The sequence below is a fragment of the Salmo trutta genome, chromosome 36 (genome assembly GCF_901001165.1).
Source record: "Salmo trutta chromosome 36, fSalTru1.1, whole genome shotgun sequence".
Taxonomy (NCBI): Eukaryota; Metazoa; Chordata; class Actinopteri; order Salmoniformes; family Salmonidae; genus Salmo; species Salmo trutta.
In genome coordinates this window covers 26,728,664-26,754,840 of record NC_042992.1, presented here as the reverse complement: position 1 = coordinate 26,754,840, position 26,177 = coordinate 26,728,664, and the positions used below count along the sequence as shown (strand labels likewise).

Below are 26,177 nucleotides of genomic sequence, written 5' to 3'. Positions count from 1 at the left end.
GAGGCATTCTTCAGGTACAGTAAATGACCTACACAATTAAATCCTCCTTCCTCCATCACTCTACACTCTCCTACGGCATCCCTATCCCTAACCTGCAACAGAATTATTAACAGAATTACACACAGCCAACACATATCATTATGGGGCACAGTGAAGAAGAGAAAGAGAGGGAGGGAGGAGGAGAAAGGTGTAACAGGAGGAAGGGAAGGCCTAGAGGCCTCCAACATGTCTTTTAAGTGCTGGTAATAAAACCTAGTCACCACCTCCTGAATAGCTCCTGTCCAATGGGAACCCATTGAAGCAGGTTTTATGTGTCTTCAGCCCCAGTTTGAGCATCCCCAGCCCTGGTCCCACCAGTCAGTCCTCACCATGCTCTCCCAGCACCAGGACTGATCTTCAAGGGGAACTAACCTAACGTTCATGTCTGTTGATCCTTTTGCTCCTCTACCTCACCCACTGCTATCAGTCTGTCTGTCTGTCCGCACTTAAAGCCCTGCGTTGCCCCTCGCTCCTAGACGGGAGCAAAACATGGAGCACCACTGTGCTCTCTTGACAAGGTAAGAGCTTTTTGAATGAAACATGTATTATTAAAGTAGTTATTTATATGTTGAAGTGGTAATGTCTGGGTGGATTGGCAGTGTGTTCCACTTGACTCTGACCTTGGTGTGGGGAAATCGTGAGGTAAGAGTTTAGTCAGGCTTACTGTTGTCTTAACGTAATATATGCTTTATTGATTGATTCATTCTAGTCTGAGGACTTGCTAGTTAGGAAATGATGAACAATATGACATTCTCTCAATAGCAGTGTTTCCCAAACATTTCCTCTTGTATCCTCAGCCATTCATTCCACTTATCTGATGTATTCCAGAGCCAGATTACACAATTCAAATATTGTAATGAGAGGCTTGATGATTAGTTGACCAGTTGAATCAGGTGTGCTACAACTGGAAAACATCAAATAAATGGAAGGGCTGTGGGTACTATAGGAGAGATTAGGGAAACATTGCTCGGTAGGAATTAACTAGTTTAATCACTAATACATTTAGTGAGATATTTAATCAGATTTTTCTTTTTTTAAAGAAAACTTAATGATTTTTACTGATTTCTAGTATCAGATTCCCCTGAACCATTGACTCACTCTAGAATAATGACAAATCAATATTTTATAGGAAGAAATCCTTACACATCTTTTATTAGAAATAGGAAATAGTCGTGCTTGAATTTATACTGCCTTGAAATGAACCAGTGATATTGGGGCTGGTTAATAGAAGCTCCATGGCCAAGACTGAGATAGCACAGCTTTATAATCTGGCACACGCACGCACGCACGTACACACGCACGCACGTACACACACACACACACACACACACACACACACACAGACTATAAACCTTGTTTGGTGGGTATTTAAATGGGGGAAATTAAAGCTGTTAAACCTTAAGAACCAGCCTTCCTTTCCTCCTTACCGCTCCAATGGGGTGGTCAGCTGTGTCTTTGTCATGGCGTATTGCTCTGTTAAAAAGCAGTCTGGCCTCTCAAATAGCCCCTGTGGGGAAGAGAGTGACACACACACATACTTTTGACTTTTATAGTCCTAAAGTTTTGCTCCCAAATTATTAGCTTACTAATTAAAGTGAGTGATAGGTTTAATTTGTAAGGCTGAGCAGCAGAGAGTGTAACGGGGGTCCACTTGGTGTAATTAAGACAAATGAGGGCAATGAAGTCACTCCAGGAGAGCTGGAGAGCTGGCTTACTACACGGTCCAGGCTCTGGGACACTGGAAGACAAGGCCATATGGGTGGCACAGCGAGAAGGCCAGAAAACATTCTAACAAGCTCTGGATGCTGGAGATCACACACTGTGCTTTTCACTCAGGGAGAGGGATGACTGATCACAGAGTTGTAATTGCTCTTGATGAAAGAGGCACAATCTTGAAGATGTTTATGTTCTTATCAGTAATGCCCTTGACCTTTCACGACACAGTACTAGAGACTAGAGGCTCTGTCTGAGATGCAGCATATTGATTTAGAATTTCCCCCTGAGAATAGAGTTGTTGAGGTTGTTGCCCTGTTGACTTGGTTTATAGTTTCATCTGTGCTCTGAGAACATAATATGAGGAAAAAGTCAAAACACAATTGCTTTTCCAAAGATATTTTCTGCAGCTCCAGAGCTGATGTTAAAACCGCTGTCAAGCTTTTCCCAGACCATCAGTGTCAGAATGTTTTTGATGCTATTGCTTGCTGTGACAGTTTATCTCGAGGGGTTGGGAGTCTATTGTACACAAGGCGTCAAAGAACGCTAAGCTTTGCTTTCCTATATATTACAACATCAGACTGGATCTAAGGACAAATGCAAATTGAAATGCCCAAAAGCTGATAGCACAGAAGGACATCTCTGTTGTGAATGAACCCCAATTAGTGCTACATTTCTATTCTCTCTCTCTCTCTCTCTTTCTCTCTCTCTCTCTCTCTCTCTCTCTCTCTCTCTCTCTCTCTCTCTCTCTCTCTCTCTCTCTCTCTCTCTCTCTCTCTCTCTCTCTCTCTCTCTCTCTCTCTCTCTCTCTCTCTCTCTCTCCACACTAAAGCTGCTCAACACAACTAGTGGCCATATATGGAAGTGCAGGGCAAGATCATTTCACAGTAAAGCAAACAAATTCAGATAGCTACCTGATCCAGATAGTCCAGTGGTTTGTGTTGGTGGGTGTACTGTACTGTGGTCCAGGGTTCCTGTCAGTGAAAGCCCTCTCCATAACCATTATAAGGTCAGGGCTGTTCTTGGCTGCCAAGCTGGTAGATAGATTAATGGGCATGGGGAGATGCAGGGCTGCCAGCCTGTAGTGATTTGAGCAGTGTCCTCCATGGTGAAGGACATATGTTAGTGGCTAACTGCCTCTTCCCTCACTCCTCTGTAGAGACCTTGCTGAGTAAGCCATTATTAATTTCTCTGATAGCACCCCCCTCTCTCTCCCTGTCTTCCCTGTCTCCTTAAAGTTGGAATCTGTAGCGGTGAAATTGCCATGTTTGTTTGCGATATTACAACAACGAAGATGTTACTTCAAACAGAAAACACTTTTTTTTTTCGACGGACACCATTGCTCTCTTGATAGAACAGCAGTTTTTTCTTGATGCTGGAGATCCTCACTGCTGTTTCTCCTAATGCGGATGAAAGCTTTAACACGTCATCTCTCTTACGAATAAAGACCTCCATATACACCCTCGGCCATCACTCCATATCACCCTGCCTGTCAGCCTTCTGATAGGGCTGATGAAGGGGCTGATGAAGGGGCTGAGGAAGGGGCTGAGGAAGAGGCAGAGGAAGGGGCTGAGGAAGAGGCTGAGGAAGGGGCTGAGGAAGGGGCTGAGGAAGGGGCTGAGGAAGAGGCTGAGGAAGGGGCTGAGGAAGAGGCTGAGGAAGGGGCTGAGGAAGGGGCTGAGGAAGGGGCTGAGGAAGAGGCAGAGGAAGGGGCTGAGGAAGAGGCTGAGGAAGGGGCTGAGGAAGGGGCTGAGGAAGGGGCTGAGGAAGGGGCTGAGGAAGAGGCTGAGGAAGGGGCTGAGGAAGGGGCTGAGGAAGAGGCTGAGGAAGGGGCTGAGGAAGGGGCTGAGGAAGAGGCTGAGGAAGAGGCTGAGGAAGGGGCTGAGGAAGGGGCTGAGGAAGAGGCTGAGGAAGAGGCTGAGGAAGGGGCTGAGGAAGGGGCTGAGGAAGGGGCTGAGGAAGGGGCTGAGGAAGAGGCTGAGGAAGGGGCTGAGGAAGGGGCTGAGGAAGAGGCTGAGGAAGAGGCTGAGGAAGGGGCTGAGGAAGAGGCTGAGGAAGGGGCTGAGGAAGGGGCTGAGGAAGGGGCTGAGGAAGAGGCTGAGGAAGGGGCTGATGAAGGGGCTGAGGAAGGGGCTGAGGAAGAGGCTGAGGAAGAGGCTGAGGAAGGGGCTGAGGAAGGGGCTGAGGAAGGGGCTGAGGAAGGGGCTGAGGAAGAGGCTGAGGAAGGGGCTGAGGAAGGGGCTGAGGAAGAGGCTGAGGAAGGGGCTGAGGAAGAGGCTGAGGAAGAGGCTGAGGAAGGGGCTGAGGAAGGGGCTGAGGAAGGTTGAGGAAAACAAGGCCAGTGGTGCGGTCTTATTTCTTAGTGGTCTGAGGAGTGGTCTGAGGACACACAACACAACGTTTTGGTTTTATGTAGTACACATTCATGTGTAAGCCACAGGAGGCTGGTGGCACCTTCATTGGGGAAGACGAGCTTGTGGTAATGGCTGGAGCGGAATAAGTGGAATGGTATCAAACACATCAAACACATGGTGTCCATTATTATGTGTTGTAGGCCTATGTATGACAACAATGGCCGTCTCGAGCAAGTCATTTTCACTGTTGCTGCTTTCTACGACACAATGTCTGTCTTTACTGTGTGTAGTTATTACTTCACTATTTTTGTAAGCTTACTTAGTATGGACAGACATTCATACTCTGGAGTTGAGCTAATGTATTAGACAATGTACAGTCATGTCTGGCATCAGTAAAACAACACTCGACTGCTTATGAACATCATCCTGACACAGTTTCCCCCATTACCTGCAAAAGGAGAAATGTATGGGTTTCTGTACTTCCATGATAACATGTGCTTGTGTTGTCATAAGTTCTTCATCGATCAAACTGATCGTACTGATCAGTATGACACATATCTCACTCCTTTCTGATAATATTGATATGTCTACGTGAGTTGTAATGTCTTTTAATGTGTCGCTACTCTAAAGCTTTATCAAATCAGGCCAGAGATGGTAGACATGATGACTGAAGACATCAGATCACTGACCCAGCTGTCCTTTCTCTCGCTCTCCCACCCTCTCTCGCCCTCCCCCTCTCTCTCTCTCTCTCTCTCTCTCTCTCTCGCCCTCTCCCTCACTATCTCTCCCTTTCTCTTTCTCTCTTCTCTCAGGAAGCGACCACAGCACCCAGCGATGTTGCTGTACCCCTCTACCTGCATGGCCCTCCTCTCTCTGCTACTCTCTCCTGCCCTCGGCCGTAAGTTACCCAGAAGCCTTCAGGCTCATGATAGACACGTAACAGTGCATCACTGGGATATGGTATTTGATTTTGTTATCAAAACACACACGTTGTTTCAAGAATACTATCCCAAGTCATTCCATTTAACACAAATGCAAATCTAAGATTAAGACAGAAACAGCAGATGTAGTGTAGCCTACTGTACTAGTCTGTAAGATTAATTCAGATAATCTCTAGTTTCTTAATACTTACAGATACCGTATCTTAATTTGATCATCCTGTTGTTGTCCTGCACAGCAGGAAATGCAGACTTGTAGTATTTGAGGTTTAAAAAGGATTCTAAAGTTTGTCATTTCCACTTAAAAATGTCAGACTTGATTTGCCCTGACGTTTCAACCCCTACAAAAAAAATTTATATTAATTATAATCCACATAATAATTTACATTATTTTCCTAAGGTAGCAAACTGGCTCAAATTAAGATCCTACATCTGTATAAGCCTCTCTCGCAAGCTGTCAGAGAGATGCAACAACACTATCCACATTATGGGATGTTTTTCACCATCAACACAAATACAATACAGACTTGGGGTATACTTACAGCAGTAAGCAAACAAAATGTTTATTCTTATAACATGTAAAGTGAATACCATCTTATAGCATGGTTTACTGTTGCAGTACAAGCACATGATGTGTGGTCTAATACGTAGCTAGATTACTTTCCTTTTGGAAATGGTCTGCTTATATCCACTGGTCATCCTCATAGCACTCAGCGGTGTCGTAAAAGCTGAGCTGAGGTCCATCTCCATCTACTGCTCGTTTAGCGTAATGAATAGGCTGCTAAAACACATGGGTTGCATCCCAAATGGCACCCTATTCCCACTATAGTGCACTACTTTTGATCAGGGCCCGTAGGGATCTGGTTAAAATAAAAAAAATAGTGCACTATATAGGGAATAGGGTGCTATTTGGGACGCACCCATGGTATTGGGAAGGGAGTGGTTAACTACTTATAGCTCCCACTGCACAGCGAGAGAAGTGTTTATGGATAGTAAACACACAGGATAAATACCATCTCACCAAAGTATCTCCTCTACTCAGCAGTTATGGTGGAACCGATAGGGTCTTCCAGATGTGTTGCCTCCACACTCTGCACCTCCAAATGAGCTGAATCAGGTTATTGACTCTGGGAGTAGAGGCTAGAAGCCCTCCAGCTCCCAGCGTTGTTTCATTACTTCCAGATCTTTGTTTCCTAGTTTCCCCTGCACTGCGTTTTCATCCTCATATCAAACAGGGGGAGGAGAGGAGGAGAAGTGTTCTCTGAATACTTTAGAAGTTTCACATTGAGATGATACTACTACAGTAGAGCAAGGCTCTTTAATGAAACATTATCAAATGTTTCCACTCTCATTGTTTCAAGATTCACTTAAAGCTTTAGTTGAGAAGGACATTTCAAAAATCACCTCAGGTTTTTAGTTACATTACAGTAGCGCTCTTTTTCAATTAATCCCATCCAATGACAGTAAATCCCAGCCAGATATGTAGGTTATAGTACATTAACAAATACTAAAGACACAAGACTAATATTACAGGTTACTCAATCACCCGAGAAAAACATTGAGGATGAAAGCAGAAATTATAGCACAACAGTGTGATTGATTATTGATGGCCTTTTACGTTAGTTCCACAGAGAGATTTCCATCTCAATAAATCACAGGTACAGATGTAGCATCTAAATTTGAGCCCATTTGCTGCAGCCGGTAAATAATCCTACAGAAAAAGCAAATGTGAATTGTTATGTTTTTGTAGGGGTTCATACATTTTTCATAAGGGACAATCAAGTCTGAAATTTCAAAGTGGAAATTACAAACTTCAGAAGCCTTTTTGACCCTCAAATACACTACATGTTTTCAACAGGGAGATCAAATTTAGATGCTACATCTGTAGATAATAAACTGAGAGGAGGTTTTACCTGTCAGTTTCTCAACAACACAGGCAGCTGGTGGCACCTTAATTGGTGAGGACCGGCTCATAGTAATAGCTGGTATGGAATTTATGAAATGGTATCGAACGCATCAAACACAGGGTTTCCATGTGTTTGATACCATTCCATTTACTCCATTCCAGCCATTATTATGAGCCATCCTCCCCTCATCAGCCTCCTGTGCTCTACAAGCGCGAGCGATATGGCTTTACCCCAATCCACATTCACGCTACAGCAGCTACACACATACATCAACATTATCTTCAATCTGGGCTCAGGGGTAGACGTAACATAGTAAATTAAATCTTGTACACTCGGTATGTTCAATATGTTACGAATTTGCAAAGCATGTAATATGTTATGAGTTCCAATTTATTGCGGCTAACATTAGCTAGGGGTTAATGTTAGATTGCAAAGTAGTCCATGATGAGATTTCAACACGCAACCTTTGAGTTGCTGACGTTCACATTATACACCCACCCATCCACCCTTACCAACCACCCTACCTTCTGTCTTATGTAACCCTACCAAAAGTAACATACTAATATGAGTGTCCCTTATTTACATTTTTAATTTGTTATGTCTAGTCAATGAGACCAGGCTGTTATCTTTTGCATCTGATACTTTACTACATACCTGTGTGTGTGCTTGTGATATCAAATATAGGATGCCACAGCTTTAAGAATAACCAACATAAAACATGAATCCAGAGTGTAAGGTGAATTACATTCTTACCTTGTTTTCTCACCGTTGCATGATCTCCCTGTGGCTTTCCCATGGAGTTGGCACTGTGAATTCTGATTCAGTGTTTGGTTGGTGGCTCAGTTGGTAGAGCATGGTGCATGCAATGCCAGAGTTGTGTGTTTGATTCCCACGAGGGACCAGTACAGGAAAAAGTACAAAAATGCATCCCCTCACTACTGTAAGTTGCTCTGGATAAGAGCGTCTGCTAAATAACTCAAATGTAAATGCTGTGAATGGAAACATCCTAACCAAGCTTCTGTCTCTGTGTGTTTTCCATCAGAGTTAGATCTCAACAGGTTAGATGGGGACACAGCTGTCTGCCCTCCCATGAGAAATGGACAAGATGACCTTCCTGGTAAAGTATAGATACTATGACTCTGTGAATATGCGTACTAAATTAGTCCTCTTCATCCCTGGTGGGACATACTATTAAACAGCAACAATTTGCTTCCAGTATGTCTTTGGCCACATCTTGCTTGCGCCCTGTCCCATGAGATGTGGATATAGTTTATGATGTAATCAAAGGAGACCTGCATGGGAAGACATATTACATATCTCAACGTTGTATCAAACTACAAGACATCTCAGGAGGTCTGAGCTAGTAGTTTTGAGATGTCTTTCTGTAACCAAGTCTTAACTCACATCAACAGACCAGGTCAGAAGGGGCTCCGTATGGAGCAATAGTTTAACACTATAGTCCCTGTGATTTTTCACTTTGCTAGACAGCATAGACTTACATTTTAAATGCCCAGGAAACCACCAGCCTTGGTTTACAGAAATCCCTGAGGAAGCAAAATACAGAACATCACAACTAAGCTAGCTGCTGTGATTGCTTAGTGAACTGGGCTGGGCTGTCTAAATGCTTAATGGCTTGAGACACGTTTAGATTTCAAATGAGCCACATAAAATATTCCGCTGAAGCCTGATAGATTTTAGTAGGAACAATTCTAGCTCAGCAAGATGTTAATTGTGTACCAGCGCCCTGGTAGGAACAGATGCATCAGCTACCATGAAATCACATGGTGTACAATGTGTTGTGAGCCCAGGCAGGGAAGGTACAGACCTACGTATAAGAGAACAACTAATTAGAATCATATGTTAGTCATATCACTGCACCCTGTTTTGCATACAGATTATGAAACAAGAATAAACTGTTAAACATAGTAGTGGGAAAACACTGACATTCCAAAATGTCCACTTCGTGAATATGCACCAGTCTATAAAAAAGTGGTCAGATGAAGTAGATGCTAAACTACAGGACTGTTTTGCTAGCAGAGACTGGAATATGTTCCGGGATTCTTCCGATGGCGTTGAGGAGTACACCACATCAGTCACTGGCTTTATCAATAAGTGCATCGAGGACATCGTCACAACAGTGACTGTACGTACATACCCCAACCAGAAGCCATGGATTACAGACAACATTCGCACTGAGCTCAAGGCTAGAGCTACCGCTTTCAAGGAGCGGGACTCTAACTCGGAAGCTTATAAGAAATCCTGCTATGCCCTCCAACGAACCATCAAACAGGCAAAGAGTCAATACAGGACTAAGATCGAATCGTACTACACCGGCTCCGATGCTAGTCGGATGTTGCAGGGCTTGCAAACTATTACAGACTACAAAGGGAAGCACAGGCAAGAGCTGCCCAGTGACACAAGCCTACCAGACGAGCTAAACTACTTCTATGCTTGCTTCAGAGGCAAATAAAACTGAAACATGCTTGGGGGCACCAGCTGTTCCGGAAGACTGTGTGATCACGCTCTCCTCAGCCGATGTGAGTAAGACCTTTAAAGCAGGTCAACATTCACAAGGCCTCAGGGCCAGACGGATTACCAGGACGTGTACTGCGAGCATGCGCTGACCAACTGGCAAGTGTCTTCACTGACATTTTCAACCTCTCCCTATCCGAGTCTGTAATATCAACATGTTTCAAGAAGACCACCATAGTCCCTGTGCCCAAGAACACTAAGGTAACCTGCTTAAATGACTACCGACCCGTAGCACTCACGTCTGTAGCCATGAAGTGCTTTAAAAGGCTGGTCATGGCTCACATCAACATCATTATCCCAAAAACCCTAGACCCACTCCAATTTGCATACCGCACCAACAGATCCACAGATGATGCAATCTGTATTGCACTCCACACTGCCCTTTCCCACCTGGACAAAAGGAACACCTATGTGAGAATGCTATTCATTGACTACAGCTCAGCGCTCAACACCATGGATCCTAGACTTCCTGACGGGCTGTCCCCAGGTGGTAAGGGTAGGTAACAACACATCCGCCACGCTGATCCTCAACATGGGGCCCCTTAGGGGTGCGTGCTCAGTCCCCTCCTGTACTCCCTGTTCACTCATGACTGCACAGCCAGGCACGACTCCAACACCATCATTAAGTTTGCTGATGACACAACAGTGGTAGGCCTGATCACTGACAACGATGAGACAGCCTATAGGGAGGAGGTCAGAGACCTGACCATGTGGTGCAAGGACAACAACCTCTCCCTCAATGTGATCAAGACAAAGGAGATGATTGTGGACAACAGGAAAAGGAGGACCGAACACGCCCCCATTCTCATGGACGGGGCTGCAGTGGAGCAGGTTGAGAGCTTCAAGTTCCTTGGTGTCCACATCACCAACAAACTATCATGGTCCAAGCACACCAAGACAGTTGTGAAGAGGGCACGACAAAACCTATTCCCCCTCAGGAGACTGAAAAGATTTGGCATGGGTCCTCAGATCCTCAAAAGGTTTTACAGCTGCACCATCGAGAGCATCCTGACAGGTTGCATCACTGACTGGTTTGGCAACTGCTCGAACTCCGACCACAAGGCACTACAGAGGGTAGTGCGTACGGCCCACTACAACACTGGGGCCAAGCTTCCTGCCATCCAGGACCTCCATTCAAGGTGGTGTCAGAGAAAGGCCCTAAAAATTGTCAAAGACTGCAACCATCCTAGTCATAGACTGTTCTCTCTGCCACTGCACGGCAAGCGGCACCGGAATGCCAAGTCTAGGTCCAAGAGGCTTCTAAACAGCTTCTACCCCCAAGCCATAAGACTCCTGAACAGCTAATCAAATGGCTACCCAGACTATTTGCATTACCCCCCCCTCCCCCCCAGGTCTACACCTGTTGTATTCGGTTCATGTGACAAATACAATTTGATTTGACTTTACATAACTGATCCAGAAATATGCCCATACACTTTTATAACACTGTGTGTCGGATACAAAAAAGACCAGTACATGTCAATCAGATGTGCATAGTTTTTATTTCCCTACTCCTGAAATACAGAATATAACATACAGTATAATTCACCAGAACGATTCAAGGGATATGTACAATTAAGTGATAATGCCTGAGAAGCCGGTGTTTGGAGGATTTATTGGCAGGTCCTAGACGAAGTCGTGCCAATATATCCTCCAAACACCTGCTTCGAGGGTATTATCACTTTTTTACAACGGGTTACAAACATATTCAAATAATGATTTACATCTTTTAATTTAAAAAGTTATTTTTATTAATTTATTCATACTATTTCATCCTTCCACAAGATATAGTCCCGACACAAATCTAGGGTTGCTACCCAAGCCGGCTGGTCATTCGTTCTATCGGTTCGGTTGCCAGAGACGCAACCCAGTCGTTCAGTCTTTTTGTTCTGTATCTATGGACGCGACCCAGTCGTTCGTTCTAAATGTTCCATTGCCATACTGGCTGGCAGCGTTCTTATCCCTTGCTTGCTAGCTAGCAAAGTAGCTGCATTTGCGTTTGTTTAAGCTGTTTTCTAGTGACGTTTATTTGGATACATCCATAACAATGAGCTAATGATGCATGATTTCGTTTGGCATAGAAAATGTGCTCTCTCGTCAGGACACTGTTGTTCAGAGAAGCTAGCCAACAACACAATTTACACAATCACTTCAAACTGAAGCTGGAAAGACAGCAAACTAGCTGCACTTCGTTTCGTTTGACCTGTTTTCTATTGATAGTTCTTTATATATATCCAAACATTAATGCTGATTCATGATTTCGACTGGCTAAGAAACGCTGCCTGTCTGTCTTATACAAATCTACACTGTTGAAAACCAAATTTTAGTCTAAAAGAAATGTGAGATAATGTCTAGATGTTTTTTATAGTTTATAAATTGAATGGCTGGGCTAATGAGACAGTGGATTGCACAGTCAAATGGAACAGAGTAAATAGGCATTTTAACATCATACATTCATCAGGTGGTAACTTGTGGAATAGACATCGGCTGGAATGCTCTTTTAACCAATCAGCATTCAGAATTAGACCCACCCGTTGTATAATACTGTATCGTGTAATTCAGAACGAACAGGAGATATCTGAAAATCCCTTCACCTCTCTTTCAGGGTTTGATCTGATCACCCAGTTCCAGCTGGATGTTATTCCTCTGAAGGGGGTGAGGAAGGTGGAGGGCTCCACTCCTCTCCAGGTGGCATATCGCCTCGATAGGGAGGCCAACTTCCAGATCCCTACCAGGTAAGGAAAGATAGAAAAAGAAACATGATATTGGAGCTTGTCCAGGCTTGATGCAGGTGTTGTATTATTATGGCTCAATACGGAGGCCAGCTTTGAAATACCTACCAGGTGAAGAAAGAATGAAGAAACCAGAACCAGAAACACACACATAATCGTTACACTCACACACACGCACACACATAATAAATACTTTCCCCTGGGTCGATGCAGGTGTTGTATTATTGCAGGTCTCAGACAGGTGTTATCACTCTGTGGAACAGCTTATAATTGGCAGAGAACAACATGTCTGAACTGATTTGGCAGCTCTTGGCAACGAGGGGGGAAAGCAGTGGACCCCACCCTCCCAGACCCTGTGTAACCATTAAATATCTCATACCAGAAGCATAGACATATTTCATCATGCACCATTTTTAGTTGAAGTTTTATTCACTTGTTTCTGTCTGTGCTCATAAAGGATTCTGCCCGAGCAGCTTCCTGTGTGAAGAAAGACTGTGTGTGTGTGTGTGTGTGTGTGTGTGTGTGTCTTGCCTAGATCAAGCAGTGAACGTGTGGGAATCCTTTAGCCTGGTATTCTACCCTGTAAAAAAAAAATACGAAAACCAGTGCACAATCTTCCATTTTCAGCTTAGACTGTTTTCATATTGCTTAGTAGGCTAGAAGTTGCTGTTACGTGGTTACCTTCTTACATAACTTAAGCTGTCTTCTGGTGTTTCACTGCTGGTCTGGCAAATGACCTGTATTGGTCCTGTTTTCACATAAACTGTTATGTAACATACTGACATCTTCCAGTCTGCCTCATGCCACTCAGGACAACGTGACGCTAATCACAAAAACATTTATCTCTCGGAGTCCAGTGGCCAGTCTGTCTGGGCTTTGAAGTCTGTCGTCAGAAAGGTTCATTTCCGATACCTGTGTCCTTGTCACTGCAGGGGATAGAGGCCTAAAACACAACACACATCAAACTCTGGCCTAGGCTGTGAGATACTTTCTCCCAAGGTCCATTCAACACACACAAACACACACACACACACACATAGGCACACTGCAGGAACGTTAGAGAGAGTGGTCTTCATTTGTTTTATTGGGTTACAGAAAACTCATTTTTTATTGCCTTGTCTTGATCCATTTACAAGCCGGCTGCAGCTCTGCAGCTCCCGTCCATAAAGGCACCACCTATGGAGCCCTTGGCCCGGCTAGTTAAAACCCCAGGGCTCGTATTCATAAAGCGGCAAGTAGGAGTGCTGCCCTAGGATCAGTTTAACCTTTTAGATGATAATGAATAGACTGAAGGGGCCTTAATCTGAGATCAGCATCTGAGACTCTTTATGAATACCAGCCTAGAGGTTTAGGACTGGGGAGACTGGAGAGCAGTTTACGTGTTGGAGACGGGACGACTGCTTAATTGATCTGTTGATCAGAGCTACCGGGGCTCTGCTTCTGTTTATAACAAAAGGGTTTGATGGAAAAAATAAAGGGCCTCGTTGTTCCTTTGGAGTATTTGTAACTGTTGCTTTATGCATGCATCATGCATTAGAGACAGGGAGAGATGGAGGGATAGAGAGAGAAAGAGAATGAAAGTGCTTTGAACATAAAAGTGTTAGGGTTTGATTGATGTCTCCATTCATGATGTTATCGTGGGCGTGAGGAGCGGGAAAGGAACAGAGCCGCTGTGTGTGATGCTTTTTAAACGTGGCCTGCAGCAGCTTTACCTCTGCTTTGTGATCATGGAGTGTCTTTGACATTAGCCGCCATCAGAGATCTGAAATCCTAGAACCACCCAATGTGTGCTGTGTGTATGTGATGGAAAGCTGCTTTTTTACCCACTGCAAAGTGTTGCCCCCGGTGCGCTCTTCTCTATGACTCTAACTGAACTGCATTCTTTATGATTTTGTAAAGAGAAGTTTGAACCATTTCTTCTGTCCATCCATCCCTCTCCCACTGAGGATGACCTTCCACAGGGGCTTCACTGGACTCATTCATGTATAAACCCTTTTCTCTCCTCCCTCTCCCACCCATCTGTATCTTCATTTTCATCTTCTGTTCTTCTTCACCCAGGCTCAATTTCCCCCGGGGTTTCCCTGACGAGTACTCTGTCATGGTCACGTTCCGTATGATCAAGAACACGATAAACAAGGTGTGGAACGTGTGGCAGGTGGTGGATGAAGACGGCCGGAAGCAGGCAGGGCTCAGGCTGAATGGAGACCAGCAGGCCTTGGAATACTTCCTGATGGGCCAGGATGGCAACCTGCAGACCGTCACCTTCCCAGGGCTCTCTGTGTTGTTCAACACCAAGTGGCACAAGGTGATGGAATGAGTGATGGCACTCCTGGTTAGCGTTGCAAAATACAGTAACTATCCCAAAACTCCCCGGTTTTCCAGAAATCTCAGATGGAAGATCCCGGAATCAGGAGGGAATAAGCTGGAAATCCTGGAAAGCCTAGGAATTTTGATAAAGTTACTGTAAATGTGCAACCCTACTCCTGGTACAATGTAATTAGTGATAACTGATCACTAAATTTGCATTTTCTAAACTGGTTTATTTAGCTAGTAGTCTCGCAATGACATGAATTACGGTGGCCCCTGAGGATCAACAACAGTAACCCTATAGCATATCCTTACAGGTGATGATTGGGGTGGAGAGAGACCAGGTCACCCTGTATGTGGACTGTCAGCCCGTGGACAAGAAGCCCATCAAGGGGAAAGGCCCCGTCAACACAGAGGGAGATACGCTTATTGGGAGGCTGGATACTGACGCTGATGCTTCTGTTGTGGTGAGCAGGGCAAGGATAGCCTGGCCCCAGATCTGGTTGTGCAGTATTGCAAACTCTTATGGTCGTTGTTTGGCATGACAATAACCATTGGAGTTGGTAAGACAACACAAACCGATCTGGGATCAGGCTAAGGCTGAGAAGGTGTTGGTTCCCCAGTGGTGCGTTGTTCTACAGTAAGCGTTATCATATGGGTCATGTTATATGATCAATATCGTGCCATTGTCTCTTTCTAGTTTGAACTTCAGTGGATGTTGATCCATTGTGACCCGAAGAGAGCCAATAGAGAGAACTGCCAGGAGTTGCCTATCACAGAGGTAACAACAACAACCTTGTCTCCACCTGGTCTTTACTTGCTTTGGGTTTGGGTTCATATCGACCAGCAACATAGATTTCACTAACTGAATCTGCACCTGCCAAAATGTGAGGATATAGGATGGCCAGTTATACTACTGTAGGAGTGCCATGATTACAATACATACAGTACAAGTCAAAGTTTGGACACACCTGCTCATTCCACAGTTTTTCTTTATTTTTTACTATTTGCTACATTGTAGAATAATAATGAAGACATCAAAACTATGAAATGACACATATGGAATCATGTAGTAACCAAAAAAGTGAGATTCTTCAAAGTAGCTACCCTTTGCTTTGATGACAACTTTGCACACTCTTGGCATTCTCTCAACCAGCTTCATGAGGTAGTCACCTGGAATGCGTTTCAATTAACGTGTGCCTTGTTAAAAGTTAATTTGTGGAATTGTTTTTCTTCTTAGTGCGTTTGAGCCAATCAAATCAAATCAAATTTTATCCGTCACATGCGCCGAATACAACACCTTACAGTGAAATGCTTACTTACGAGCCCCTAACCAACAATGCAGTTTCTAAAAATACAGATAAGAATAAGAGATAAAAGTAACAAGTAAATAAAGAGCAGCAGTAAAATAGCAATAGCGAGACTATATACAGGGGGGTACCGATACAGAGTCAATTTGTGGGGGCACCGGTTAGTTGAGGTAATAGTACATGTAGGTAGAGTTACTAAAAGTGACTATGCATAAATGACAACAGAGAGTAGCAGTGGTGTACAGATGGGATGGGGGGGCACTACAAATAGTCTGGGTAGCCATTTGACTAGATGTTCAGGAGTCTTATGGCTTGGGGGTAGAAGCTGTTTAGAAGCCTCTTGGACCTAGACTTGGCGCACCGGGACCGCTAGGGTGGCTGGAGTCTTTGACAATTTTTAGGGCCTTCCTCTGACACCGCCTGGTATAGAGGTCCTGGATGGCAGGAAGCTTGGCCCCAGTGATGTACTGGGCCGTTGCAAATTTAATGATGGTGTTGGAGTCGTGCCTGGCAGTCATGAGTGAACAGGGAGTACAGGAGGGGACTGAGCACGCACCCCTGAGGGGCCCCTGTGTTGAGGATCAGCGTGGCGGATGTGTTTTTACCTACCCTTACCACCTGGGTGCAGCCCGTCAGGAAGTCCAGGATCCAGTTGCAGAGGGAGGTGTTTAGTCACAGGGTTCTTAGCTTAGTGATGAGCTTTGAGGGCACTATGGTGTTGAGCGCTGAGCTGTAGTCAATGAATAGCATTCTCACATAGGTGTTCCTTTTGTCCCGGTGTGAAAGAGCAGTGTGGAGTGCAATACAGATTGCATCATATGTGGATCTGTTGGTGCGGTATGCAAATTGGAGTGGGTCTAGGGTTTTTGGGATAATGATGTTGATGTGAGCCATGACCAGCCTTTTAAAGCACTTCATGGCTACAGACGTGAGTGCTACGGGTCGGTAGTCATTTAAGCAGGTTACCTTAGTGTTCTTGGGCACAGGGACTATGGTGGTCTTCTTGAAACATGTTGATATTACAGACTCGGATAGGGAGAGGTTGAAAATGTCAGTGAAGACACTTGCCAGTTGGTCAGCGCATGCTCGCAGTACACGTCCTGGTAATCCGTCTGGCCCTGAGGCCTTGTGAATGTTGACCTGCTTTAAAGGTCTTACTCACATCGGCTGAGGAGAGCGTGATCACACAGTCTTCCGGAACAGCTGGTGCCCCCAAGCATGTTTCAGTTTTATTTGCCTCTGAAGCAAGCATAGAAGTAGTTTAGCTCGTCTGGTAGGCTTGTGTCATTGGGCAGCTCTCGGCTATGCTTCCCTTTGTAGTCTGTAATGGTTTGCAAGCCCTGTCACATCCGACTAGCATCAGAGCCATGTAGTACGACTCAATCTTTGTCCTATATTAGCGCTTTGCCTGTTTGATGGTTCGTCGGAGGGCTCCTTGAAAGCGGCAGCTCTAGCTTTTAGCTCAGTGTGGATGCTGCCTGTAATCCATGGCTTCTGGTTGGGGTATATATGTATCGTCACTGAGGGGACGACGTCGTAGATGCACTCTACTTCAGGCGAGCAATATCTCGAGACTTCCTTAGATATCATGCACCGGCTGATGTTTACAAAAGTACATGTACCACCACCCCTTGTCTTACCAGACGCTGCTGTTCTATCCTGCCCGTACATCGTATTTTCGGTCATAATGTAACATTATGTACAAAATAATTTAAAAAATGATTTACAATCGCCTGGGGGCACATAAAACGGCTTCCTTCTTCTTCGGCGGCATCTTGTGACAAGGTAGGGTTGGTATACAGAAAATAGCCCTATTTGGTAAAAGACAAAGTCCATATTATGGCAAGATAGCTCAAATAAGCAAAGAGAAATGGCAGTCCATCATTAAGACTTTAAGGTCAGTCAATCCAGAAAATGTCTAGAATTGTGACCGTTTCTTCACGTGCAGTCACAAATACCATCAAGCACTATGATGAAACTGGCTCTCTTCAGACCACCACAGGAAAGGTAGACCCAGAGTTACATCTACTGCAGAAGATAAGTTCATTAGAGTTACTAGTGTCACGTCCTGACCAGTGAAAAGGGTCATTTGCCATAGTAGAATGGTCAGGACGTGGCAGGGGGGTTGTTTTGTGTGTTTTGGGGTTTGTTTGTTTCTAGGGGAATGTGTTCTAGTTTTAATTTTCTATGTTTAATTTTCCAGGTTTGGCCGAGTATGGTTTCCATTCAGAGGCAGGTGTCTTTCGTTGTATCTGATTGGAAGCCATACTTAGGCAGCCTGTTTTCCTTTGGGTTTGTGGGTGGTTGTTTTTCGTATAGTCTATGTACCTTACGGAACTGTTGGCTGTCATTTGTTTTTTCTTGTGAAGTGTTACTCATTAAAAGTAAAGAATGAGCACTCAACATGCTGCGCCTTGGTCTAATCCTTTCGACGCTTGTGACAGAACCACCCACCAAAAGAAGACCAAGCAGCGTGGGAGGAGGTACTTGGAGTCCTGGACCTGGGAGGAAATCCTGGATGGGGCAGGACCCTGGACTAGACCTGGAGAGTATCGCCGCCCGCCGGAGAAGATAGAGGCAGCGAGAGCGGAACGGCGATACTGGGAGGAACAGGCAAGGAAGGAACGGAAGCCCGAGAGGCAGCGGCAAAATATTTTGGGGGGGGGGGGGCATACGGGGAGATTGGCGAGGTCGGGGTTGAGACCTGAGCCAACTCCCCGTGCTTACCGTGGGGAGCGAGTGACCGAGCAAGCACCGTATTATGCGGTGATGCGCACTGTGTCGCCGGTGCGCACTCACAGCCCGGTGTGCTCGGTGCAAGCTCCTCACAGTTGCCGTGCTAGAGTTGGCCGTCAGCCAGGAAGAACTGCGCCGGCTCAGCATGCCTGGTCTCCAGTGCATCTCTACGGCCCAGGTTATCCTGCGCCTGCTATACGCACGGTACCCCCCGTTCACCAGCGCAGCACAGTTTGTCCTGTGCCAGCCCCCCGCCCTTGCTGGGCTACAGTGACCATCCAGCCAGGACGGGGTGTGCCAGCCCTGAGCTCCAGACCTCCGGTGCGCCTCCACGGCCCAGTGTGCCCTGTGCTGGCTCTGCGCACCCAGTCTCCTGTGCGTCTCCCCATTCTGGTGAGACCGGTTCCAGCTCCCCGTAGGAGGCCTCCGGTAAAGATCAATGTACCGAAGCCTCCAGCAATAATTCATGGCACGAAGCCTCCAGTGATGATCCATGGCCCGGAGCCTGTAGTGTTAATCCATGGCACGAAGCCTCCAGTGATGATCCATGGCCTGGAGCCTGTAGGGATGATCCATGGCACGAAGCCTCCAGTGATGATCCATGGCCCAGAGCCTGTAGGGATGATCCATGGCACGGAGCATGCAGCGAAGGTCCCCAGTCCGGAGCCTCCGGCGACGCTCCTCAGCCCGGGGCCTCCGGCGATGCTCCTCAGCCCGGGGCCTCCTGCGATGCCACTCAGCCCGGGGCCTCCAGCAACGGTCTGCAGCCCGGGGCCTCCAGCGACGGTCTGCAGCCTAGTGTCTTCAGCGACGGTCTGCAGCCCAGAGTCTTCAGCAACGGTCTGCAGCCCAGAGTCTTCAGCAACGGTCTGCAGCCCAGAGCCTCCAGCGGGGGTCGGGAGCGCAGAACAGGGGCTACGCCCGTAGCCAGAGCCACCTCCGTAGCTAGAGGATTGGCGGAAGGGTTGGGTGTAGCACTGGAACCGTCGTAGACGGTGGCCACCCTCCCTTCCCTCCCTTTGGGTTTGGGGTTGTTTTTGTGGGGTTTTTGTTTGAGGTGCAGTTGGGGTCTGCACCTTCGGGGGGGGGGGGGGTACTGTCACGTCCTGACCAGTGAAATGGGTCATTTGCCATAGTAGAATGGTCAGGGCTTGGCAGGGGGGTTGTTTTGTGTGTTTTGGGGTTTGTTTGTTTCTAGGGGAATGTGTTCTAGTTTTAATTTTCTATGTTTCATTTTCCAGGTTTGGCCGAGTATGGTTTCCAATCAAAGGTGTCTTTCGTTGTCTCTGATTGGAAGCCATACTTAGGCAGCCTGTTTTCCTTTGGGTTTGTGGGTGGTTGTTTTCCGTATAGTCTATGTATCTTACGGAACTGTTGGCTGTCGTTTGTTTTTTCTTGTGAAGTGTTACTCATTAAAAGTAAAGAATGAGCACTCAACACGCTGCGCCTTGGTCTAATCCTTTCGACGCTGGTGACAAATAGCCTCAGAGTTCAAGTAACAGACACATCTCAACATCAACTATTCAGAGGAGACTGTGTCAATCAGGTCTTCATGGTCTAATTGCTGCAAAGAAACCACTACTAAAGGACACCAATAATAAGAAGAGACTTGCTTGGGCCAAGAAACATGAGCAATGGACATTAGACTGGTGGAAATCTGTCCAAATTTCTGATTTGGTTCCAACCGCCATGTCTTTGTGAGACACAGAGTAGGTGAACGGAGGATCTCCGTATGTGTGGTTCCCACCGTGAAGCATGGAGAAGGAGGTGTGATGGTGTGGGGGGCTTTGCTGGTGACACTGTCTGTGATTTCTTTAGAATTCAAGCATTCTGCAGTGATACGCCATCCCATCTGGTTTGCGCTTCGTGGGACTATCATTTGTTTTTTAACAGGACAATGACCCAAAACACAAGGGCTATTCGACTAAGAAGGAGAGTGATGTTGTTGCATCCGATGACCTGGCCTCCACAATCAGCCGACCTCAACCCAATTGAAATGGTTTGCGATGAGTTGGATGGCAGAGTGAAGAAAAAGCAGCCAACAAGTGCTCAGCATGTGTGGGAACTCCTTCAAGACTGTTGGAAAAGTATTCCAGGTGAAGCTGGTTGAGAGCATGCCAAGAGTGTGCAAAGCTGTCATCAAGGCAAAGGGTGGCTACTTTGAAGAATCTAAAATCTAAAATCTATTTTCATAATTTTAACACTTTTTTGGTTACTACATGATTCCAAATGTTTTATTTCATACTTTTGATGTCTTCACAATTTTTCTACAATGTAGAAAATAGTAAAAATAAAGAAAAACTCTTGAATGAGTAGGTGTTTCCAAACTTTTGACTGGTACTGTATGTCAAATAAGCACTTACTTCCATACAGAGAGAATACTGCTGGCTCTCACTCGCAATTCAGCCCCATTTTGTCAACATATTAAAGTCTGACTCCTCAGGTCAGAATTGTATATTGGAATACATGCTGTATTGAGTGGGTAGAGTCCTATTGTCCCGTAGACTGCAGAAAAAAGTCCTGTCTTTCTTTATGATTGAAATATCAATTTGACAATGGTCTATTCCCTCTAGCTTTGAGGGTTTCTTTTGGACAGGTGCTTTAGCTTCTTCTGACACTCTGGGTGAAGGTGGTGTGACTACTTCACTAACTCTACATGTTTCTTATTTCTCTTGCTTCTTCAGATGTATGCCAATGCTGAGGTATTTATCTTTCTTCCTTTTTGTCTTGGTGTTTTTTGGGGCAAATAATCTACTTCAATGCTCTGTTGCCTAATTGCCTTGATGCTTTGTTACTTTAGTGGCACAATCAAACTCTGGCTGGAGTAAGAAGCTTCTCCACTCCCCTCAGAGTGGCCTTCATTCCTTCTCATGTACTCATCGACTGTGGTGTCTCTTCTCCCTCCAGCCTGACCCCAAGCCTATCCCTGGCCCTCCCGGTCCCACCGGCCCTGAGGGGCCCCGGGGGCCACATGGAGAGGACGGCAGAGACGGTAGAGATGTAAGTCTATCCACCCCATCCAAACTACATGTAGAATGAGGAATTAACCATAGCGTTATGTAATCTACCATGCTGGATATTGCCTCAAACTGCGTGAATTGGTAAGATATCTTAGGCAGACAGTATGCACTTTTCTTATTTCTCTATTATCAATGACTAGAATGGATAACAACTGTCTTTCTTTTTTCTTACAGGGCCTTCCAGGTTCACCTGGCAGTGCTGGCACTTCTGTAAGTACGAGATGTCATATTATTAAATGTGTTTCATTCTTTAAGTATTTATTTGACTCTTTGTTGCCATCCTGTAGCTCAACCTCATTACTTACAATCAATTTAGCTTCAAAAATAGATCAGTGTTCTCTCCTCCACCTTGCCTGCCTCTTATCGCTCTCTCTCTCTGTCTGTCCTGATGAGAATTGCACATCTTTCATTGATTAAACACTGACTGGCACTGCCACAGTATATCTTAGCAACAGCGGCGAGCGATGCAGACGGATGATAAAGCTGTTTGTCAGATTTTTTGTGTACAGAGCCCTACTTATATATGGCTGTGGTTGTATCTGTAACTCAGCTGTCTATTGTGTATGTTACTAGGCTGTCAGTTGAATATGTTAGTCAGCTGTCTGTTGTATCTGTTACTAGGCTGTGTATTGTATCTGTTACTAGGATGTCTGTCGTGTCTGTAACTCAGCTGTCTGTTTTGTCTGTTACTAGGCTGTGTGTTGTATCTGTTACTAGGCTGTCTGCTGTGTCTGTTACTAGGCTGTCAGTTGAATATGTTAGTCAGCTGTCTGTTGTATCTGTTACTAGGCTGTGTATTGTATCTGTTACTAGGATGTCTGTCGTGTCTGTAACTCAGCTGTCTGTTTTGTCTGTTACTAGGCTGTGTGTTGTATCTGTTACTAGGCTGTCTGCTGTGTCTGTTACTAGGCTGTCAGTTGAATATGTTAGTCAGCTGTCTGTTGTATCTGTTACTAGGCTGTGTATTGTATCTGTTACTAGGTTGTCTGTTGTGTCTGTTACTAGGCTGTTTGTTGTATCTGTTACTAGGCTGTGTGTTGTATCTGTTACTAGACTGTCTGCCGTGTCTGTAACTCATCTGTCTGTTGTGTCTCTTACTAGGCTGTGTGTTGTGTCTGTTACTAGGCTGTGTGTTGTATCTGTTACTAGGCTGTGTGTTGTATCTGTTACTAGGTTGTGTGTTGTATCTGTTACTAGGTTGTGTGTTGTATCTGTTACTAGGCTGTTTGTTGTATCTGTTACTAGGTTGTGTGTTGTATCTGTTACTAGGCTGTGTGTTGTATCTGTTACTAGGCTGTGTGTTGTATCTGTTACTAGGTTGTGTGTTGTATCTGTTACTAGGCTGTTTGTTGTATCTGTTACTAGGCTTTGTTGTATCTGTTACTAGGCTGTCAGTTGTATCTGTAACTCAGCTGTGTGTTGTGTCTGTTACTAGGTTGTCTGTTGTGTCTGTTACTAGGTTGCCTGTTGTGTCTGTTACTAGGCTGTGTGTTGAATCTGTTACTAGGCTGTGTGTTGTGTCTGTTACTAGGCTGTGTTTTGTATCTGTTACTAGGCTGTCTGTTGTGTCTGTTACTAGGCTGTGTGTTGTATCTGTTACTAGGCTGTGTGTTGTATCTGTTACTAGGTTGTGTGTTGTATCTGTTACTAGGCTGTTTGTTGTATCTGTTACTAGGCTTTGTTGTATCTGTTACTAGGCTGTCAGTTGTATCTGTAACTCAGCTGTGTGTTGTGTCTGTTACTAGGTTGTCTGTTGTGTCTGTTACTAGGTTGTCTGTTGTGTCTGTTACTAGGCTGTGTGTTGAATCTGTTACTAGGCTGTGTGTTGTGTCTGTTACTAGGCTGTGTTTTGTATCTGTTACTAGGCTGTCTGTTGTGTCTGTTACTAGGCTGTGTGTTGTATCTGTTACTAGGCTGTCTGTTGTATCTGTTACTAGGCTGTCTGTTGTATCTGTTACTAGGCTGTCTGTTGTGTCTGTTACTAGGCTGTGTGTTGTATCTGTTACTAGGCTGTCAGTTGTATCTGTAACTCAGCTGTGTGTTGTGTCTGTTACTAGGCTGTTTGTTGTATCTATTACTAGGCTGTGTGTTGTATCTGTTACTAGGCTGCTTGTTGTATCTGTTACTAGGCTGTGTGTTGTATCTGTTGCTAGGCTGCCTGTTGTGTCTGTTACTAGGATGTGTGTTGTATCTGTTACTAGGCTGTTTGTTGTATCTATTACTAGGATGTGTGTTGTATCTGTTACTAGGCTGTCAGTTGTGTCTGTAACTCAGCTGCCGGTTGTGTCTATAACTCGGCTGTCGGTTGTGTCTGTAACTCGGATGTCAGTTGTGTCTGTAACTCGGCTGTCGGGTGTGTCTGTAACTCGGCTGTCGGTTGCGTCTGTAACTCGGCTGCCGGTTGTGTCTGTAACTCGGCTGTCGGGTGTGTCTGTAACTCGGCTGTCGGTTGTGTCTGTAACTCGGCTGTCGGTTGTGTCTGTAACTCGGCTGTCGGTTGCGTCTGTAACTCGGCTGTCGGGTGTGTCTGTAACTCGGCTGTCGGTTGCATCTGTAACTCGGCTGTCGGTTGCGTCTGTAACTCGGCTGTCGGTTGTGTCTGTAACTTGGCTGTCGGTTAATTCTGTAACTTGGCTGTCGGTTGCGTCTGTAACTCGGCTGTCGGTTGTGTCTGTAACTCGGCTGCCGGGTGTGTCTGTAACTCGGTTGTCGGTTGTGTCTGTAACTCTGCTGTCTGTTGTGTCTGTTTCTCAGGGGGCCAAAGGGGACAAGGGGGAGATCGGTCTTCCTGGACATAGAGGCATGCCTGGCCTACCAGGAGCTGCTGTAAGCATCACTACCTCCTACTGTACCACACACAACACACCTCCTGTCACACACTCAACCTCTATTTTGTCTTGTGGAGCAAGACAGGGTTGTTCTCTATCACCTTATTCATTGAACCGTTAACAGCAGCTATCCACCACTCAACTGATATTATTAGAATTCAAGCTGGTGGCGAGAGAACATTTTAGTTTGTAGATTGTGTGTGAATCAATGATTTCTTCTCTTTTTAATAAAGGGAATGCCTGGTTCAATGGGCCCAAGAGGACCTGTGGGTGAGAGAGTGAGTTTTTTTTTACCAGAACCTACTAAAGAAACTATGTCTTCCTAATAACTGTAACAGCAGGGACAATGTTAACTAATATCTGACTGCTCTGTGTCTAATAACAGGGACTTCAAGGTTTTCCTGGGCCAGCAGGCTCTCCTGTAAGTATCCACTATCTTTGTCATCTTTAGATCGTCAGATATTAATGGAAACATTTTTCTGACATGTATAGCCATGAAGCCATGGAACATGTCAGACCACTTCATTTCTATAGCTAAATAATATGATTTGTCTGATAACGCTTTCTCTCATTTCCCAGGGACCTGAGACAGCTGGACCTCCCGTATGTACTACAAACTCTTCAACATGTTCTAAATGGCATTAAATGGCATTAAGACAGCATACAGTACTTTAATCGAGCCCTACTAAGGGGCTATAGAATAATTGTATAACTTGTGTATGTCGCTCCCTACAGGGCCCACCTGGGAAAGCAGGAACTCCAGGAGACGAGGGGAACATTGGGCCTGAGGTCAGTGTTCAAATAAGGATCACATCCTACATAACTACAGTATATAACTGATTAACAAGAACACATCCAGCAAAAAAAAACATACAGGATATGTTTAAAGTTTTCTTAGTCATATGTACAGGATTTGACAATACAACAATACAATATGTACAGGATTTTTGACAATAACAAATAATAAAATATAAAAATATGAACATAAAGTAAATGGCTCAGTAGAATAGAATACAAATTTTAGCATAATGTGCTGCCTTCTGTACTGTTTCATTGGTCCTTTTGATATCCTGTGGACAATTTTGTTACTAATCTATATCAGACTTTTCAGAAGTCTGAAATGTCTAGAAGGACATTTCAGGTGTTTGAGCTCTAAATGCAATGATCTATTGTTATCAGGGTGCCCCTGGGCCTAGAGGGGGTTTGGGTCTCCCTGGTCCCCCTGGTCAACCAGGACCACCTGGACCTGTGGTAAGTACTGATGCTAACCTCTTACTTATGGATCTAACCTGAAATAAGTGAATTCAACATCTGTATCATCATGTGAATTGAGTCTGACCTATGTTTCTATCTGTTGAGGTTTCAGATGTAGCTTTGTCTCTTTGGTCTTTCCCATTAACCTAAGTCTTTTTTTTAATCCATATTGTCATAAGAGTTCTCTCCAATTATTATACTGACGTCTTAACCCTGATGTAGAGTGATAATCAGTATCACTCCTGCATTACTTGACACTGATTGCACAGCCTCGAACGCTGGAGATCTTTGCTGTAGTGTCTGTAGACATCTACACTCTGTTTTAGACGTCACTCCATAGAGATGTGTGCTGTTTTATCTCTGTCACTCACTCTGCTGTGTTTTAGGGACCACCTGGGGCTGGCAAAGCTGAGGGGAGTGGAGAAGATGTGAGTCTCTTTTTACCATCTTTCACATGGTTAAACCATCTTGCACAGGGTTACTGTAAATCATCCTTCACATGGTTAA

The 26,177-nt window shown here is 45.1% G+C and overlaps 1 protein-coding gene across 2 annotated transcripts in view; it reads left to right on the top strand.

The window, feature by feature from the left end:
• Positions 1 to 357: 357 nt before the first annotated feature.
• LOC115175749 (collagen alpha-3(IX) chain-like) overlaps positions 358 to 26,177 on the top strand; it is a 37,450-nt gene continuing 11,630 nt past the window's right edge. The window contains exons 1-17 of one of the 2 annotated variants that reach the window (XM_029735221.1): positions 358 to 557; positions 4,919 to 5,004; positions 7,994 to 8,068; positions 12,089 to 12,218; positions 14,274 to 14,520; positions 14,840 to 14,989; positions 15,223 to 15,303; positions 21,253 to 21,270; positions 21,476 to 21,568; positions 21,763 to 21,798; positions 24,343 to 24,414; positions 24,650 to 24,694; positions 24,802 to 24,837; positions 24,996 to 25,019; positions 25,152 to 25,205; positions 25,596 to 25,667; positions 26,057 to 26,098. In XM_029735221.1, coding sequence (XP_029591081.1) covers positions 529 to 557; positions 4,919 to 5,004; positions 7,994 to 8,068; positions 12,089 to 12,218; positions 14,274 to 14,520; positions 14,840 to 14,989; positions 15,223 to 15,303; positions 21,253 to 21,270; positions 21,476 to 21,568; positions 21,763 to 21,798; positions 24,343 to 24,414; positions 24,650 to 24,694; positions 24,802 to 24,837; positions 24,996 to 25,019; positions 25,152 to 25,205; positions 25,596 to 25,667; positions 26,057 to 26,098 — 1,290 coding nt within the window. In that variant the 5' untranslated portion in view covers positions 358 to 528. The remainder of the gene's footprint in view (positions 558 to 4,918; positions 5,005 to 7,993; positions 8,069 to 12,088; positions 12,219 to 14,273; positions 14,521 to 14,839; positions 14,990 to 15,222; positions 15,304 to 21,252; positions 21,271 to 21,475; positions 21,569 to 21,762; positions 21,799 to 24,342; positions 24,415 to 24,649; positions 24,695 to 24,801; positions 24,838 to 24,995; positions 25,020 to 25,151; positions 25,206 to 25,595; positions 25,668 to 26,056; positions 26,099 to 26,177) is intronic. The other variant, XM_029735222.1, reaches the window with a different exon arrangement.